Source organism: Brassica oleracea, chromosome C9 (assembly GCF_000695525.1).
Source record: "Brassica oleracea var. oleracea cultivar TO1000 chromosome C9, BOL, whole genome shotgun sequence".
Taxonomy (NCBI): domain Eukaryota; kingdom Viridiplantae; phylum Streptophyta; class Magnoliopsida; order Brassicales; family Brassicaceae; genus Brassica; species Brassica oleracea.
This window is the reverse complement of record NC_027756.1, coordinates 4,041,418-4,059,937: the sequence shown is the minus strand read 5'-3', so window position 1 is coordinate 4,059,937 and position 18,520 is coordinate 4,041,418. Positions and strand designations below refer to the sequence as shown.

Sequence of the window (18,520 nt, the reverse complement as noted above, 5' to 3'; positions counted from 1 at the left end):
AAGAATATCATGACTCACTACTTTCACTCATCTATGCTGAAAACAATTGAAATTTGTTATATCTTAATTTATACCTCCTAAGACATATGTTAATTACATAATTCCCATTTTTCACTTATCAAAATATTTTTTACAAAATTTTTAAATTATGTTTAAGACTAACTGTCCAGACGACTTTCAGTTAAGTCGTCTGGACGACTTATTTTCAAGTCGTCTAAACAGACGACTTGCGAAGGGTAGAAACGTAAAAAAAATTCCGTTTTCTTGTTTGGTCACAAGGGGATAGTTGTAATTTCAATAGCCTTTTAGGTTACTTTTGCATTTGACCCAAGTTGAGGTATTGTTTTGGGTTTGACTCCAAGTTTTGAGTCACACTTGGCAATTCTCCCAAGATAATATCTAACGTATTTTGTTACTTGTCTTTTAAAATAGAAAATTCTATAATAAATGTGAAATTTAATCTAATGTATTTTTATAAAATAATATTCCTTTATTATATAGTAGATAAATGTCATTTTATTTATAAAAGAAAATAGTAATCTCTGTTTTAGTGTTAAAGAATAGAAATGGTGTAGAGTAAAAATACCTCTAATTAATACTATTATATCGACAAATATAATGATGAGTTAGAGAATAAAATTTATATAATCCCCCCAGATATTTTTAACATAAAATGGGATTTCAGGTCTATAGCCAACCAATTTTTGCAGCTATGGAAAGAGTGCTAACAGAGAGATACCCACAAAACAAGCTCATCTCCAAATTCTACGGCTTCAAACTGCCATCATCACGAGGAGTAACGGTGACACTGAGTCCAATGAGGTTGTGTCTGAGAACGACGTATGTGGTGATAATTACAGGAGTGTCAATATTATTCCCATACTTCAATGAAGTACTTGGAGTCTTAGGGGCAGTTGGGTTTTGGCCTTTGGCTGTGTATTTTCCTGTGGAGATGTGTATATTGCAGAAGAAGATCCCAGTTTGGACGCGACAATGGATTCTTCTTAGAGCTTTTAGCTTTGTTTGCTTGCTGGTCTCTGTCTTGGCTCTTGTTGGATCCATTTATGGACTTGTCGCAGCAAAACTCCGGTGATTAAACAACTTACTATGAAACATTCTAGGTTTGAAAAAAACATACAAGGTTTGTTTTGGTTTTAATGTTTTTATTTGTGTGTATGCATTTACTTACGGGTGTGTTTTAACAAAGATTATCTGATTTATGTTAAAATGTGACATGATCATTTAATTGTCAAATGTGTTAGGTAATATAATTTTGAAGATTTATATATTTTTCTTTATTCCCGTATGTATGATCATTTGTAAGCATTGTTCTAAAATATGGCTTATAACTAGTAACTATTAAAAAAACATTAGGAATGTAGAGGAAAAAAATGATTGAGAACAAAATAAAAAGAACAAAAAGAATTATTAGTACTATTGTTCTTTTCTAATTTTCATAAGGAAATTTTTTATTTTATAATTCTTTAAAATTAGAAAAAACAACAAGAAATTACGTGTAACAAAAACATTCTCCATGAATGGTATAAATTGAAAAGAATAATTAGAAATTCATTATTCTCATTCATCGATCACCATTTACACCCATCCATGGTGTATGCGTCTCTCTTTTTTAGACAACTGAATGTGTAATATCTATGTCCACTGAATTCATATTATTGTCTTTGTCTTTTGTCATCTTTTTAGAAGAAAAAAATAAACGGTATATATCTTTTCTCCAAAATCAAAAGACAACTCCGTAACTAAAAAGAAAAAAAGACTTTCATAAAAGTTCTTAACAAATGAAAAGTTAGTTTAATGGCTAACTGAATCAATAAGACTAATTAATTTTATTTAATTACCCGGTTAGTTGAAAATAATAATAATTTAATGAAGCTAATAGAGCTGATTAAAGAATGGGGTTTGCAAAAGAAGGTCTTCACAGTAACCGTAGACAATGCGTCCTCTAATGACAACGTGCAAGGAGTTCTCAAAAGGCAACTTAGAAAGGATTTAGTCTGCAGTGGAGACTTCTTTCATATCAAGTGTGCTGTTCACATTATGAATCTCATTGTCCAAGACAGATTATCGGTGATAAGTGACGCCTTGGAGAAGATCAGAGACAGCGTTAAGTATGTCAAGGTCAGTGAGTCTAGAGAGTTTCTGTTTCTAGGCTGTGTGAAGACTCTTGGGATTATTAAGAAAGGCAGTTTGGTTTTGGATGTCACTACGCGGTGGAATTCAACCTATCTGATGCTGTCTAGGATTCTTCACTACAAAGAGGCGTTTAAGAATCTTGCAGAAATCGAAGCAAGTTACAAGAGCTTACCTACAGAGTCTGAGTGGTTAAGAGCTAGGCTGATTTGCGATTTGTTACAACCGTTTGATGAGATGACAAGGCTCATTTCCGGCTCTTCTTACCCTACCGCGAATCTGTACTTCATGGAAGTATGGAAAATTCAAAGTTGGTTGAGTTCAAATGAGTTCCATGAAGATACGGTGATTGCTGATATGGTGGCTTCCATGAGGTTGAAGTTTGTTAAGTACTGGAAGAGTACAGCGACATTTTAGCCATTGCAGCAGTGTTAGATCCTAGGCTAAAGTTCAAGGTTTTGGAGTACTGCTACCACAGTTCAGATCCAGCAACTTGTAAATCCCGAATGGATTACATACGCAAAAGGATGTTGAAGCTGTATGGAGATTAGCATAGTTCACAAGAAGTAGAATTATGGGGTAAGTTATTTAAAACCAATACTTTAGATGTGTATTTAAGTTATCACAAGAAGTAGAAACAGATGGTTTAATAATCTCTTTCTTTGCAGGGCTTCTATGAGTTCTTCTCTCAACAAGCAGGAACAAGGAAATTTGCTTTGGATTTGTATCTGAGTGAACATGTGCTTGATATGGTTGCAAATCAAAAGTTAGATGTCATAAAGTATTGGAAGAACAATTCAAACTGGTTTAGGGAGCTATCTCGATTGGCATGTGATGTCCTATGCATCCGAATAACAATAGTGTCGTCTGAGTCATCCTTCAGTGTGGGAAGTCGGGTTCTAAGCAAGTACAGGAGCCGCACTTCCCTCAAATGTCCAAGCTTTGATTTGCGCTAGAAACTGGCTTCATGGTTTTGAAGTGATTGGTGAGTTTGTTGAATTGATAATTGAGCTTTGATATGTGAAACTATTGATTGAACTTCTTGTTTTTGATAGCTGGATGCGATTTAGATGAGGAAGGTAAGAAAGATGCCAATGAAGAAGCAGAAGGAAGAAGAAGATCCGACTCAACTAAACCCTAAAGGTATAATTAATGTTGTTACTGTTGTTCGTGTCAGCTTTATGGTAATCTTATTGGTTAGTTATCATGAACTAAATTGGGATTTATGCATCATGTTTTTCTTTAGATCACTTCATGTCTGTGATTACTTGAACTGATGTGATGTGTATCTGCTTGTGTGATGATAACTTGATTAACTTCTGTGTTTCATTATGATAGGAGACCGAGAGGCTGAGAATATAAAGAAGAAGAGGACCATCAGAACTTCACAAGCTATTTTCATATCTTATGTATTTACTTATGCTTTGGATTGTGTATTGGTGTATGAACCTTAATGTATGAACTTGTTAATGCTTTGGATGCGTAAAACATATGAACCTTAATGTGTAAAAACGTGTGAACCTTATGTTTTTATGGACTTAGCATGTTAAAGCAGAAAGTCTATTTGGGCTCTGCGGAAGACCCATTTGGAATGGTCCAATTTGGTATGGACAATTTAGACTTGGTACAATTTAGGCTTAAAAAAAATAATGTCCTTTCGAAGCATTTGGACATGCCCAATTGACGTCGCCATTTGACATCTCTAGCGCGTGTGTTTTTGCGAGAGAGGTCGAGCACTCCAACAAATCGCTCCGGCTCTTTCTTATCCAACCATGACCTCCGCGTCCGCCACGTGTACGCCTACGTCCCTCCAGCTCCGTCTCGCTCTGAGCTCCCGCGTTCGTCGGAAACCTCACTCCGTCTACTTACTCCCGTCTCGGTTCGCTAGCAAACCCGGTTTAGTAATCGTCTGCGTTTCGCAGAGGACCGGATCGGATTCGTCAAAACCGCCAGCCGATGGTTTGGCTGGGTGGGACGATTCCGGGAACGACGTCAAGTCTTCCAGAGCTAAGAAGAAGAGTTTCATCCAAGGTATATGCTATGCTGATGAGATGTGTGTTCATTGAGAAAGTTCAATTCAGCTTGGTGAATATCTGATTACAAATTTTGAAAATGCTTGTTCGATAGATTACGCTAATGTTTGCACACGAATGTTGTGTTCTTATGCTTTAGATGATGAATATCTGATTACAAATTGGAAAAATGCTTGTTTAGCGATGTGTATAGATTACGCTAAGGATTCAACACTAATAGTGTGATTGTTAAGAGTCATGATTCTTTATAGAGGTTTACACTCATACACTATAGATGAAGTTGAACACTATTTTCAGTAGTCACATTATAATGCTTAGATGGAGCTTAGTTATAACTCTGGTTTTCCTGGTGGACTGATAACTATCTGTAAGTAGTTTGCTTTCAGGTGTAGTGGGGGTTGGAGTCGCTGGAATCGTTTTGGTTGCTGGGCTAAGCTATGCAGTTGCGTCTTTTAACAAGCGTAGTAATCCCAGTAAGTGTAATCCTCTTGTTTTGTTAGTTACTTTTACTTTCAAATCCCTACTCAAGCTTTCTCCAGTGTCTTGTTAAGAATTTCTCTGTAATTGATGTAGACGGCAATTCAATTTTGAGCGCTGGAGTGAAACAGGAAAGTGTGCTTCTGTCATCACATGACACGCCTAGTGATGAAGGCAAGGTAGCTAATAGCGAGGAAACAAATCTTAAGGAGGATAAGAGTCTAGAAAGTGATGGTATAGGCCAGCAAGGTGATGAAGCGTCCGGTGAAGATAAGATACTTGGTACTGAGGATTCGTCATTTGATGGAACAGATGCCACTGAAAATATCAGTTCCCAATCTGATCCTGAGACACCAGAAAGTGAGAAAATAATTTATGAATCCAGGTCTTTGGTAGACTCATCCTCTGAGGTTATAGATTCACAAAGTAGTAATCTTGCTGGTGCGGACAATCCAACTTCTGAAGATCCGGATAGCCTTCCCAACACTGAAGCAACCAGTGTGTCTGATTTAGAAATTCAAGCCAACGGTCAGAAAATAGACACTGTGGCTGTTGTCGTTTCTGTTTTTTCACAATCAGATTCGACTTCAGATCCTCACACTGTGCCACTAGATGACATGGGGACAGCATTCCCGACTGTGACTGAGGATCTTTCTGAAGTAAACGGAACACCTGAATACTTGGCTGCGGAAAGTATTTCATCAGTCTCGGACATAGATACAGCCAAAGAAAGGAAATCTCTAGAAACTCCGTGGCCAGAATCAACATACTGGTCAAAAAATGAAAGAGACATGAATATTCAAGAAGAGTTTGGCGACAGCAAACCGCCTTGGGAGACTCCCAATGGTGGAAGCGCATTTTCTTCAGCAGGAATTCCTGCACCTTCTATATCTTTTCAAGTAAACCCTGGAAAAGTTCTTGTCACCGCAGCTGCGGATCAGGCCCAATGTCAAGCATTTGCAGCTCTGCAAATTTTGAAGGTAATATTATTTGTTTATGTTGTGCAGGCCCTCGCAATTTTTTTTTTGATGGTGTAGACCTTTTCTTCGGTTTGGCACTTGTAAATCTTGCAGCGTATGAATAATTTTTCAGGTCATTGAGACAGACACTCAACCTAGCGATCTATGTACTCGTAGAGAATATGCTAGGTGGCTGGTTTCTGCCAGCAGCGCATTATCCAGGTATATTTTTATGATATTGTTAGTGTATCTGGTGGGGTTAGAATATTCATCTTTGGTATCACAAGTGAAATTCACACCTTTATGTGTTTTCTTCAACTCTTTGCAGAAACACGACTTCAAAAGTGTATCCTGCTATGTATATAGAGAATGTCACTGAGCTTGCTTTCGATGATATTACTCCTGGAGACCCTGATTTTCCATCCATTCAAGGTGAAAGTGGACTCTGAACTTTAAGCCTACCTAAAAAGAAGATGGCCGACCTGTGATGCTAACTTTTGTTAACGCTTTTCAGGGTTGGCAGAAGCAGGACTTATCACAAGCAAGCTTTCTAACCGCGATCTGCTTAAGGATGTTGAAGGCCCCTTCTTGTTTTCCCCTGATAGGTATATACGTGGCTGGAAAGTCATCCAGCTTGCCATTTTCTTTTCTGTATACGGCATTGACAGTAATATATAGATAATCTTTTATTGGTAAGGCAGCCTTAAATTTTCTGATCCAATGAAACAAAACGGCATAAAATCATTTTAGAATATTATTGTACTTTGTAGTTTCACAATACGTTTGCATTCATTTTTAGATTATCACTACCAGTTAAGCTTGTTTCTTGTCGGATGCAGCCTTCTTTCACGCCAGGATCTAATACGCTGGAAAATGGCCTTGGAGAAACGACAGCTTCCAGAAGCTGACAAAAAGGTCACATATCAGCTTGGTTTTTTATTCACTTCGTCTTATAATATTGCAGATATTCATCATTTACTTCATCATGCAGATGCTGTATAAACTCTCGGGTTTCATTGACATCGATAAGATAAACCTAGATGCATGGCCTGCCATCATCGCAGATTTATCTTCTGGGGAACAAGGAATCGCTTCCCTTGCATTTGGTATGCGCAGATTTCACATCTAGATATGTCTTCTAGCACAATAGTGACCTTATTATATAATGCACACCCTTGTTTTTATAGGTTTTACAAGATTTTTTCAGCCTCACAAACCCGTCACTAAAGCTCAAGCTGCCATTGCTCTTTCAAACGGTGAGGCTTCTGACATAGTCAGTGAGGAACTGGTACGCATCGAAGCAGAATCAGCGGCTGAAAAGGCCGTGTCTGCACACGACGCCCTAGTTGCAGAGGTCGAAAAGGATATCAACGCCAGCTTCGAGAAAGAGCTTTACATAGAACGAGAAAAAATAGAAGTGATCGAGAGAATGGCGGAACAGGTTAAAGTGGAGTTGGACCAGCTGAGGGAAAAGAGAGAGGAAGAGAATCTGGCGTTGGTGAAAGAACGAGCTGCGGTTGAGTCAGAAATGGAGGTGCTCTCATGGTTAAGACGTGAAGCTGAAGAGAAGCTGGAGGCTTTGATGAGAAACAAGGCGGAGATATCTTTTGAGAAGGAGAAGGTTTCAAGTCTTCGAAAAGACGTTGAAGAAGAGAGCCAGCGGATTACTAAGTTGCAGTATGAACTAGAAGTTGAGCGTAAAGCCCTGTCCATGGCCAGGTACTTCTTCTACATTCCCAACAATGTCAAAGAATCTATCTGCTAGTGTCTGAATCTTCATGTGTTATTTGTTCAGATCATGGGCCGAGGAGGAAGGAAAGAGAGCTAGAGAACAAGCCAGGGCGTTAGAAGAGGCTAGAAAGCGATGGGAAACGAATGGACTAAGAGTTATTGTTGACAAAGATCTTCAAGAGGATGTAGAACAAAGCGTATTGCTTAACACGGTAGAGCCATCCTCGGTTTATTCAACCGAGGAGAGGCCCCAAACACTTATCGGTAAGCTGAAGGAGATGGCATACACTGTGGGAGGAAAATCCCGGGAAGTGATCTTCATTGTGATGGAGAAAATACGTTTATGGATTATGGTTTTGAAGGAATACGTAGAGAGTTTAGGGAAACGAGTGGGAGAGATGAGAGAGGCAGCCATTGTTAGTGCAAAAGGAGCAGTGAAGGAGGTTGAGAAAGGAACAGCTCAGGTAGGTGATAAGGTGAAGAGAATGGCTGAGGAGTGTAGAGATGGAGTTGGCAAGATCTCTCAGAGGTTCAAGACCTGAGATAAGTTCTTAAACTTTGTTTTGTTTGTAGTTTTGCTTTTAAAAAAAATTAAAATAAAAGAGAATAATGTGATGCGATGGCCAATACTGTATATCAGAATTCAAAATTGCAACATTTTGACATCTTTGTGATGTGCTTACAAACACTCTAGTTGACATGTTACAGCTGCCTCGGCATGGTACATTCATTGGCAAATAAACACTCCATGATAGCTAAGTATTCATGGCAAATAATACCACCATGTTTATAAGCACCATTGATAAATAATCTTTTGGACATTATGAGATGGTTAGACTATTATAATCTGTTTCCATAAAACCAGAAAAAAGTAGGATCGATGAATCCCTTAAAAAAAGTCTTGCAAAAAATAAAGATCACGGAAAAGGAAGAATTCAAGAATGTATTAAAAGTAAGTATGGAGAGAATCTTATTTCTTCTCTTCTTTCTCAGCATCGGCGGCTCTCTTGGCTCTGGCACCAGCATGGCGTTTGTTAGTGCGCTCTAGACGGATCTTGTCATAAGCCTTGAATGCCTTCATGTCAGAAGTCACCTTCACAAGCTCCATTGCAACCTTCTCTCCAGCAATAGGCATGTAATCTCCTTGGACTTGAGTTGCATTAGCAAGCTCCTCTGGAGTAGAATCACCAGCCTGCAAAACAACAAGAGATTGTCATAACATAACAAAAACTCAAAGACATCTAGTGTAGAATGTATAGTACCTTGACAACACGTGATCTGCGAGGGAAGACAACCAACTTGGCCTTGTAAGTCTTCAACCTTTGTACATTGGATTGAAGACCCTCCAAGGAATGGTTCTTACGACGGTGATCAACTGAGATACCGATCGTCGAAGCCAACTTCTTAGCAATACCAGCAGCCTGATTTAAACCCAAACATTATTAGTTTTCATCATTACATCTTTCAAAGAAAGTGAAACTTAACAAAAAAAAAACAGAGACCTTAAGCTCTTCGAGAGTGAATCCTTTCCCGGCTCTGACTTTCATATTGTACTTAATAGTCTGTCCATGAACAACAGGTCGGAGAGATCCAGAGGCGGGACGAGGGAAGATCTTCACTGCCTTCTCTTGTCTCGCTGAATAAAAAGAAAGACAAACCATCATCAGTTCATCACACATAAGAGTCTTATCAAGAGACAAACATTACATAACTAAACCTAAAACTGATGTAACTAACCAACTCTTCTCCTGGTTTTCCTGGCGGGTTGGTTAAACCATGTCTTAACAGAGTTCTGCCAGTGCTTCCTGAAGTGTGATCCAGGGATCTCATTATTATGCTTCATCTTCTCACCTTAGCTGAAATAATAAAAGAACAAAATTCAATATGAGATCATATAAATGTAAGAACAAATCAGAGTTCATACAATGACGATGATAGATAGAGAGAGAGATAGGGTCACTCACAGCTTCTTCTTCTTCCTCCTCCAGCGGCTGGACAGAAATGTCTAGGGCTTCTTCTTCTCGGATTTTAGATGTCACTCATTAAAAAGCCCTGATATTACTATTGGGCTTTATATGGGCCGATCTCCTTTTCATGTTTATTTCTCCGCGAATTAGACCCGACAAACTATTTAAAACGGTGACGTTTTGGAATCCAAACAAGTGGTAAGCTTCCTATATACACCAGATAATAACAGTGAAGTGAACAGACATCTATCGAAGGAGCGTCAGCGAATTTGAAAATTTTCCGTAACGGCTCTCTCTCTCTCTCACAAATCCGATTGATGGAGACGAAATCGATGAGCAAGGCTGTACGCGTGGTAGCTAGGGTGAAGCCGTCGTCGTCGGATCCGGCTGTAGAAGCTTCGTCAGCGTCATCTGTATCTGTTCACAAGAGAGATCAATCGGAGACGGTTTCGATTTCCTTCGGAGCTCAATTCGCTGGGTAATTCTCTATCTTACCTCGCTGATTTTGAAAGGAGTTACATCTGGAGATTCCGATTCTCATACATACGTATTTTGATTTCTCGTTCTCTCTATTTGTGTATATGTTGTTGCAGTTCGAAAGACTCATGTGAATTGGATTATTTCTACGAAGAAAACGAATCCGCGAGTTCGATTCTCGCCAAGGAGATTAAACCTCTCATCTCTAGTGTCTTTGAGGGTAAAGATGCTAATGTGATTGCTCATGGAGCAAGATGTAGCGGGAAAACGCTTCTTATTCAGGTATTGAAATGAACTAATCATCAGTCACGGTAGATGAAAAATGCTAATGGAGTTATCGTGTGATTTGGTTTGTAGGGATCTGAGTGGGAACCTGGTTTGGTCATCCTTTCAATGGCTGAGATGCTATCCATGGCTGAGGAAAGAGGAGACTCAGTTTCGGTTTCGTTTTACGAAGTCTCTCAAGAAACTGTTTATGACGTCTTAGACAAAGAGAAGCGAGTGGTTTCTGTATTGGAAGGTCCACCAGGGAAGATTCAGCTAAAAGGACTTTCGAAGGCAAGTCATTTAGTGTTATGGAGCATTAAGTCTTGGTATAACATCATTGATGAATCAAAGTTTCTGCTTTCAGGTACCTGTGAAGTCACTCTCGGGATTTCAAGAGGTGTATTTCGGGCTCAACAAAATCCAGAAGCTGGTCAACGACCCTCCTCTTAGGAGCCATAGAGGTGTGATGATACATGTTACCAAGGGGGAAGCTAATTCGGGATCCTTTGGGAGGATGAATTTTCTTGATATGGCAGGTTGATTGTTTTTTATATCACTTTGTTAGTTATATTTTCTGTGTGGTAATCTTCTGTTAGCATCTGATGGGTGTTTTCTTGTCTTCCTCTGGCAGGATATGAGGACTCTAGAAAACAATGCAGTGATCTAGCTCCTCCAGAGATTACCAGGATAAATAAATCGATATATGCTTTACAGAACGTCATGTATGCTATCAATGCAAATGAATCTCATGTGCCATACAGGGAGAGCAAACTCACTCACATGCTGAAAGATTGTTTACAAGGATGCAACAGAACGTTGCTGATCACTTGTCTGGTATATACTTTACTGGCTGTTGAGTTGATTGATGCTTTAATGACTGTTAAAGTTGTAATTGCTAACCATTTAGTTTCTTGTTTAAGCCGCGAGAATTTAGCCAAGACTCATTTTACATGCTAAACTTAGCATCACGGATCTGTCTAGGCAGTAAACAATCCATGACTAATGCTACTAAGAAGAGCAAATGTCCTGCTGGATCTCTTTCATCATCATCTGCCGCTCAAAAGAAAAACACACCTTTGGCTGTGTCTGCTACTTCTAGGCAACAGACAGGGATAAGAAAAAGTGTGACAGAGAGAAAGTCTAAGCTCAATACTCCAGCTTCTGCAATTAAAGGAAGGTAAAGTTCTATACTTTCATAACGAACTTAGTATCATCTCTAAGCCTCAGAATCACTATGTTATCAGTTTCAGAACATCACATAACAATAATATTTATTTTTTTCTCATATGATTGAAGGAAACTGTTTGGTGAAGCAAATGATTCGTTGAAATGTAAAAATAGCTCCAAGAAGGTAATTTATCACGTGTTCTTATTCTAATAAATGTTCAGAAATAGTTTAGTTATACTGTTTTGGATGTTGTAGATGGAAGGCAAATCAAGAGTGGCAGTGAAAAAGGTAGAGCTCCTTATTCTGAATGGTTAGAATAATTCTCTTCAGATTCCTTTCTCACTGCGAATAACACTTGTGTTTATTTTTAATGCAGGAAATCTCCACTCCAAAAGTTGTCTTGAAAGTTCAGGCCTCCTCATCTGAAGAAGTAAATTCTTTCTACCTTTAACTATATGGAGCTGTGTGGAGGATATTTATTACAAAGGCATTACTTACCAACTATTTTATTATTTAATGTAGGAAGTCTGTTCTTCAGTAATGGTTACAGATTCTCAATCTTCAACGGTAGAAGAGGTAATATTTCATAATAACGTATGACCTAGATGAACATCATCAAAACATATTTACATTCAGTGGTTCAATGCTAACAGTGATTCTCTAGCAGGATCACTCTGTCCCAGCTTTATCAAGTTCAGAAATAGCCATGGAACTGGTACATCTACAATTTCTCTGCATCTCAAACAATTGTTTCCTTTGTTTAGTTTCTGCTTGAACAAAATCTCTAATATTTCTTCTTTCATATCTAGAGCTATGCAACCACTGCTTCTTTCGTCTCAAAAGTTTCTGACCCTACACACAAGGTAGTTTTTATAGGTTTATGTTTTATTTCAACATCTAAATATCCATATAGTACTGACATCTCTTTCATTAACCTTCAGGAGACACCCCTGAAACATGAGGAAGAGGTTTTAGAAGACATTTATTGTGATGATGCTATTGCATGCAAAGGTAAAACTTGAAAGTTGATATACAAGTTTGATTTTCTGGGAATTTAGCTCTTATTATATTTGTTCTTTCTATTGCAGCCAAAATAGTAGAGAGAGGTGAATACCGTTCAGTCATTGAAGAAAATCCGACTCTAGTTAATGCAGGTAGATTGTGAGTTTAATGATAATTAATGTAAGAAGCTATAATATACATAAAACTTATTTTAATTTCTGGCACCTCTCTTGATTGTAGGAGAAAGCTTGGAGAAAGAGAACAACTATTTTCTAGCCAATGAAACTGCATCACCTCCGCTCAGCATGCAGCTTCGAGAACTTTCCATGACTTTAAAGTCGCTATGCAATACCTCAAACCATCCATCCCCGCCTGAGAAGTATCAAACTGCCCTAACTAAATCTTATGTTGAAGAGCTACCACAACATAGCGAGATTACCGCTGAAGCTGAGCTAAAAACACCTGAGAGAAGTATGCCTTCAAAGATTGCCTGTACTCCTTGGAAGACATTCAGTGCACACAGCTCTAAACTGAAGGTATGAAGAGCTAACAAGCATAGTTTAAATTGTTCTTTTTATATCAAATATTAATGTGATTATGTAATATCTCTATATATCTGATAGCTGCCTAATAGACAATTTTTTATAAAAATATTTGGAATGTTGCAGAATTCTGCTGTTGGAGAGTATCTTAAGTTTTTAAACACAGCAGACAAGTAAGTTTGTTTCTCTCTACTTATAAATCATTGGATCTACGGCTTTTTTTTAACACAATGTGAAATCCCTATCTATGTTTGTGTTTTAAAGAAGTAAACTGAAGTAAACTTTTCTCTTCTCTTGTGTTTTCTTACAGGGAAGATCTAAAGAAGCTAAAGGTTAGATTAGATGACTAGCCTGATCAACAAGTCCTTATATGATTGTTTATGGTATGGTAGCTAACTCGTTGACACGGACTACATTGATGGTGATACAGGGTATTGGAGAGAAGAGAGCTACTTACATAGTAGAGCTCCGCCAAGAATCTCCCGAACCATTTAAGGAAGTAAGTCTAATATAAACGTGAATGGCAACGTTCATTTGAGCTGTTTTATAAGATTCTTATACCTTCCATTGCAGCTTGATGACTTGAAAGATATCGGACTCTCAGAAAAACAGGTCAGCTTATTATAATTGATTCCTTCACTGTCTCTCTTACTTGCATGTCTATCCATCTATCTGTCTGTCTTAATCGCTCAGAGATTGTGTAATGTTATTGTGCATTGACAGATTAAGGGATTGCTAAGGAAGGAGATTGGTGATATTTTTCAGTAGCTGAAGATATTATATATGGTCACAGCTGAAGTATATTGATGCATGTTTTCTACAAAGAGTTTGAAGGATTGTATCCTGAATCTGTCCAATGTGAATGATTAGAGATCTCTTATTTATTTATCGTTAGCTACATTACCTATCATTCGACATATCAATCATGCAGTCATAAACTGTCGCTTTTATTAACAATAATCTTTACCAAGCACTGACACAAACACAACATAAGAGATTCTAAAGTAGAAAGTAGACGGGAGGTTACTTAATCTACTTTGTTGTCGTCGGCTGAGAAGTAAATCTCACAAGACCGAGGAAGAAACACAGGCAACAAGAGACCAAACAGATTGTAAAACCACATGACGGTGTTAACCGACGCTATAGCTCTTCCTCCGTACAATCTTATTGGACCACCTGGACGCTGAATATCTGCGAACTCGGCTTTAACCCAATCCAACAGAGCGAAGATACGACGAGCGTTGTAGAAAACCGGTCCGAGAATACCAATGGGTGTTGCAAACCGGTCGGAGAAACCAATTGGTTCGGTGAAGGCTTGACCGGAGAGGAGGAAAAGATGTGGAGCTGCAGCTCTAACACCGTGGATGTCTCCCCGGTATAGTCCATCTCCGATGTAGCAAATCGGGAAGAGTAGGCCTGAGAGAGATAACGTTTATAAGAAAAATAAAAAGAAAACGTTAATAACAAAGATGCGATAAAGAGAGAGTGAGAACCGATGATGGCAGTGGCGAGGAAGTAAGCTTGAAAGAGTTTGTTTTTAGGGTTTGAGAGTCTCCTCCTCTGCTCGTTTTGCTTGCGTGGGAAGGCAAACCTGGAGATGAACTCGTACAAGTATATATAAGACAGTATAACAAACGCTACTTCTCCGATACCAACGAGTCCTTTAGCAGCTAGTAGAATCATGAAGGAGAGAAACACGAGCTGTCTCTTGCGGCTGATGAGGCCACGTTTTGGCGGAGGTGGAGAAGGTTTAGGATCGGTGTGACCACCGTGCTCTCGTATTTCTTCCGGCATTAGAGAAGTTTTTGGTTTCAAGAGTTGTTCAGAAGCTGTTGAAGTTGAGGTTTGGTTTTGTGTTTGGTTTGGTGAGGAAAGAAAAGAGTTTGTAGATATGGGAGTGGTTGGCCTTCTCTGTCTTCTTATCTATTTCTGGGCCATACAATTATTTTTTTCACCTATGCGAAAAAAGAGTAAAAAAGGATAAGAAAGAGAGATATTAGTTTATTGTTATTTGTAGATTAATGACAAGTGGTCAGCTTGAAACCTCTCGTGTTGTGGAAGATCTTGAGATCCCAAAACAGGTTAATAAAACAAATTAGAAGACTAATTTGAGATATATGCTAAACGCCAAAGTGAGTAAACTTTACTGGAAATGGCTTCAGACTATATCTCAAGTTTTCTCATTATATAAGAAGATTAGTCCTATCTATATAATTATTTAATCACTAGATAAATGGCATGTGGAGTGTGAGTTTCTCTCAAATGAAAACATGTCTATCTTCTCTGTTATTTTTATTTATTTTAATTGTGTAAAAATATGTGAAAAAGTTTGAAACTAGACATCCACTTTCAGTTCTATTGTTTTCTCACTCAGTCATAGAACATAATTTGGATGGTGGCACAATGATAACATAAGCACATTGCACAAACCATTAGAACTTTTTTTCTTGACATCAAACGGCCGTTATACCGTTAAATTAGATTGTATGCTATTGTCTTGATTGTTGTGTGATGTGTTACACAAGCATGAAAATATTGATCAAGGACCAAAGAGTACGTATTGTTAGAGATAGGCAGGCCGTCCTAACTTAATGGTGTATGTAGCCCATTCTAACGTTTTAGTTGGATAACAAAGTGGCCCATTTCAACTAAAGAAAGATTTGCACCATAATATGTGTACAACACATGGATCTAATTTCTGCAATACTGTTGGATTATCTATAGGCTTATATCAGTAGATGTGTATCAAACTTTCCAAGAAAATTCATTTTCAAAAATCCGGGGTGTTATTGGTTTCTACATTTTAATGGATTTGAAAATCCAAGTCAAATCTATTGTTATTAGTTCTATGATTTTAAAATACATATGCAAATTCATTGTTATTGGTTTTATGATTCTAAAATAGATTTTCAAATCAGGTGTTATTCAATTTTAAGGATTTGCTTAAACATTTGATTTGGATTTGGATTTGCATAGATTTATAAATGTTTTAAAGGGTAAAATGCAAAGAAGCAAATATTGAGTTATACCTTGTTATTTTGAATGGATTTGCCTTATTGGTATTTTTCGAATAAGAAGTCTATACCGACAACCCTAGAGAAAAATTGTAGAAACCAATAACACCCCCTAGAAGTATTGGTTTTTCGATTGTTCCTTGTTAGTATAGATCTAGAATTTAAAGCGACCATGGAAACAAATAAAAGAAAGACTTTATCGTTAAGCTCTTGCGTAGGGTTGATCTTTTCGCCCTACCAACGCAAAACTCGGATTTGATAGTGAAATCCACTTATTTTGATTTTTAAAATTTATATCATTTGATAGTGAAATCTGTTTGTTTGATTTTGAAATCAAGGGATTTGTTAATGATTTGTAAAATTTTTTTTTCTAAATCCACTAAAATACTAGATCCAATAACCCGTACCTAGTCTATTTTAGAAAAAAATATGGGTGGGCGAGGGCGACATAACGCGTAGACTATAGATGAAGGAACTGGATCAAGTAAATGGACGTGTTGGCTCCCGTGTTTTGATTATTCGGTGTAGGTTTCTACCTATATAAGGTTGTCCTTTCATAGCATATACCTCCCTGTGTTTGATTATTCGCTGTAGGTTCTACCTAAGGTTGTTCCTCTCATAGCATATACCTAAGGAACTTTTCATTTTACCTGACAAACTATGAAGTGTTCATTGAAACTATATAATATATATAAATGATATACAAGCATGATTATGGTCGTGCAATATATACATGGGACAAAATCGTAAAACAACAAAGATAAGAATCCATCGAGACTCTTGAACAAAAGCAATCGAATGTTCATGATACACCCAGAGATATGCTATAAATACATATCAACACTTACCTTAAGTCTCTGTCTCTGGTTCTAATTAAATCTTGCCATAAGGAAAAATGTCGTCCCGTGGCCGAGAAGTGGAAGTGACCATCTCATCAGCAAAGAATATCAAGAACGTGAACTGGCGCAACGGCCCAAACAAGCCATACGCCGTCGTATGGATCGATCCCAAGTACAAATTCTCCACCAGAGTCGACGAAGAGGACGACACGTGTCCCTCGTGGAACCAGACATTTGTCATCCCTTTGCCTCCGGGCAACGACGACTACGAAGATGACAAAGTCTACATCGACGTGGTGCACGCGGGCGGTGAAGAGAACACAAAGCCCCTCATCGGCTCCGCTAATCTCAGCCTCCGTGATGTCATCGACGACGCCGGCTTTGGCGTCCCCGTGGAGAAAACCCTCAAACTCAAACGCCCCTCCGGGCGACCCCACGGCAAACTCGACGTCACTGTCACCGTCAGAGAGCCTCGGTATCAACCGGCTCCGGGTTCTTACCACGCGCCACCATACGGTTATACTCACGCGCCACCTGTTTATGGTGAACCACACACTCACGCGCCGCCGCAAACTGTTTACGATTACCCTTACGCGCCACCGCAGCCGTACGGAACCGCTTCGTACGGACAGTCAGGTTATACGGCGGAGAAAGAGAAAGGGAGCAAGTTTGGTGGGATGGGGACGGGACTGGCTGTTGGGGCGGTGGCCGGAGTTCTTGGTGGGGTTGCGTTAGCTGAGGGATTGGATGCTGTGGAGGACGACATCGCTGAAGAAGCAGCGGAGGATGTGGAGGATGATGATGCCGGAGAGGACGACGAGGACTTTTAGTCCTGCTGTTTAATCATATTTAATAATTATCTTTGCCGACAAGTCCTCATTGATTGTCGACATCTATCAGTTTGTCAAAGCTGTTATAATCCGTCTGTAAAATAAGAGGAAAAAAAAACAATGAAAGGGCTTGTGCTTTACCAGATGTAATGAAAAAGTATACCATTTGAATATAAATTATAAACTATGTATTATAAATTTTAATTTTTTTCGATCCTGGCCTATTATTTAGCACTTAGAGCCGCTACAGCCTAAAGTTCTCATGTTTATATCTCAAAAGTAGCAAATTCAAAATATAATATATCTATCGTTAGATATTATAAAACTTAATTTGAGTCCAATAATTTCCCAAATATAAATGAGAAACTAATTTCTACAATTTTCAAATACACAACAACATATATTTTATTTGAGACTAGGGCCGGCCCGCCCTACGGGCGGGATGATAATTTGAAAATAATATAAGCCAGATTTTGATCCGCGTTTTGCAAGCGCTGAATATTTTATGATGACAAATTGTACATCTTAATAAATATTTTATTAATTTTTTAAGAATTTTTGTAGTTAAAATATTTTTGCATTTAAATCAGTGTTTTTAAATTTGATCCGAACCCACGGTCAAACCGATTAATCCGGTGGTTCGATAATTCAATTTAGGTTTTTAAAAATATCCATATTTAAAAAATCACGAAAACCCGAAACTAAATCGATTGAACCGATAGATGGCCAATATGTAATATAATTTGATTTAAATTGTTATAGTTTCATAATTTGTCATCTTTTAATCCAAAAGATTATATGTATTTTCGTTTTTTTTATAAATTATTTGAATTTTTTCATTATTTAATTTATCTAAATAATTTGAGAGAAAATTGTTAGAAATTATAAAAAAAGATGGAATATTAGTTAAACATAAATATTAACATCTAATTAACACACTAAATACATATTAGAGACTCTGTATTTGAAACCAATTATTAAATAACAGAGTAAAGGGTCTCAAACTATTAGTATTTGTATTTCTGAAAACGATGTCTTCGTATAAAGCTCAGAAGGGTTGGAC

The 18,520-nt window shown here is 38.0% G+C and overlaps 6 protein-coding genes across 12 annotated transcripts in view; 4 read left to right on the top strand and 2 right to left on the bottom strand.

Annotated features, from left to right (window-relative positions):
* The window catches only part of LOC106314018 (probable amino acid permease 7), a 9,060-nt gene extending 7,722 nt beyond the window's left edge, over positions 1-1,338 (top strand). For all 3 annotated transcript variants that reach the window (XM_013751968.1, XM_013751966.1, XM_013751967.1), the window contains exon 7: positions 686-1,338. In XM_013751968.1, coding sequence (XP_013607422.1) covers positions 686-1,093 — 408 coding nt within the window. In that variant the 3' untranslated portion in view covers positions 1,094-1,338. The remainder of the gene's footprint in view (positions 1-685) is intronic.
* Positions 1,339-3,857: 2,519 nt separating this feature from the next.
* LOC106318375 lies at positions 3,858-8,068 on the top strand. Of its 3 annotated transcripts, none has more exons than XM_013756320.1 (10): positions 3,858-4,182; positions 4,571-4,663; positions 4,758-5,641; positions 5,754-5,842; positions 5,949-6,052; positions 6,135-6,225; positions 6,460-6,535; positions 6,612-6,726; positions 6,808-7,339; positions 7,416-8,068. In XM_013756320.1, exons 1-10 carry the CDS (start codon positions 3,924-3,926, stop codon positions 7,891-7,893), a joined length of 2,721 nt encoding a protein of 906 aa, XP_013611774.1. In that variant the 5' UTR covers positions 3,858-3,923; the 3' UTR covers positions 7,894-8,068. The 3 variants fall into 3 exon arrangements, with proteins under 3 accessions (XP_013611774.1, XP_013611776.1, XP_013611775.1); XM_013756321.1 differs by having other exon boundaries at positions 3,859-4,182; positions 4,571-4,657; XM_013756322.1 differs by lacking the exon at positions 4,571-4,663.
* Positions 8,020-9,386, bottom strand: LOC106318376 (60S ribosomal protein L13-3). The gene is made up of 5 exons (XM_013756323.1): positions 9,316-9,386; positions 9,089-9,207; positions 8,854-8,987; positions 8,614-8,772; positions 8,020-8,543 (listed from the first exon to the last, which is right to left on the bottom strand). The coding sequence occupies exons 2-5, from the start codon at positions 9,192-9,194 to the stop codon at positions 8,322-8,324; spliced, it is 621 nt and encodes a 206-aa protein (XP_013611777.1). The 5' UTR covers positions 9,195-9,207; positions 9,316-9,386; the 3' UTR covers positions 8,020-8,321.
* Positions 9,387-9,557: 171 nt separating this feature from the next.
* Positions 9,558-13,740, top strand: LOC106319064 (kinesin-like protein KIF3C). 2 transcript variants are annotated; one of them, XM_013757287.1, is made up of 20 exons: positions 9,558-9,796; positions 9,912-10,077; positions 10,153-10,353; positions 10,427-10,598; positions 10,694-10,896; positions 10,983-11,239; positions 11,359-11,413; positions 11,486-11,518; positions 11,607-11,660; positions 11,753-11,806; positions 11,898-11,945; positions 12,040-12,093; positions 12,172-12,241; positions 12,319-12,384; positions 12,473-12,768; positions 12,901-12,947; positions 13,085-13,106; positions 13,205-13,273; positions 13,348-13,386; positions 13,498-13,740. In XM_013757287.1, the coding sequence occupies exons 1-20, from the start codon at positions 9,636-9,638 to the stop codon at positions 13,540-13,542; spliced, it is 2,112 nt and encodes a 703-aa protein (XP_013612741.1). In that variant the 5' UTR covers positions 9,558-9,635; the 3' UTR covers positions 13,543-13,740. The 2 variants fall into 2 exon arrangements, with proteins under 2 accessions (XP_013612741.1, XP_013612740.1); XM_013757286.1 differs by having other exon boundaries at positions 11,895-11,945.
* On the bottom strand, positions 13,692-14,664 carry LOC106319065. Its single transcript, XM_013757288.1, has 2 exons — positions 14,268-14,664; positions 13,692-14,190 (listed from the first exon to the last, which is right to left on the bottom strand). The coding sequence occupies exons 1-2, from the start codon at positions 14,566-14,568 to the stop codon at positions 13,802-13,804; spliced, it is 690 nt and encodes a 229-aa protein (XP_013612742.1). The 5' UTR covers positions 14,569-14,664; the 3' UTR covers positions 13,692-13,801.
* Positions 14,665-16,367: 1,703 nt separating this feature from the next.
* On the top strand, positions 16,368-17,663 carry LOC106313484. Of its 2 annotated transcripts, XM_013751294.1 has the most exons (2): positions 16,409-17,126; positions 17,184-17,630. In XM_013751294.1, the coding sequence occupies exons 1-2, from the start codon at positions 16,684-16,686 to the stop codon at positions 17,455-17,457; spliced, it is 717 nt and encodes a 238-aa protein (XP_013606748.1). In that variant the 5' UTR covers positions 16,409-16,683; the 3' UTR covers positions 17,458-17,630. The 2 variants fall into 2 exon arrangements, with proteins under 2 accessions (XP_013606747.1, XP_013606748.1); XM_013751293.1 differs by having other exon boundaries at positions 16,368-17,663.
* The last annotated feature ends 857 nt before the right edge of the window (positions 17,664-18,520 follow it).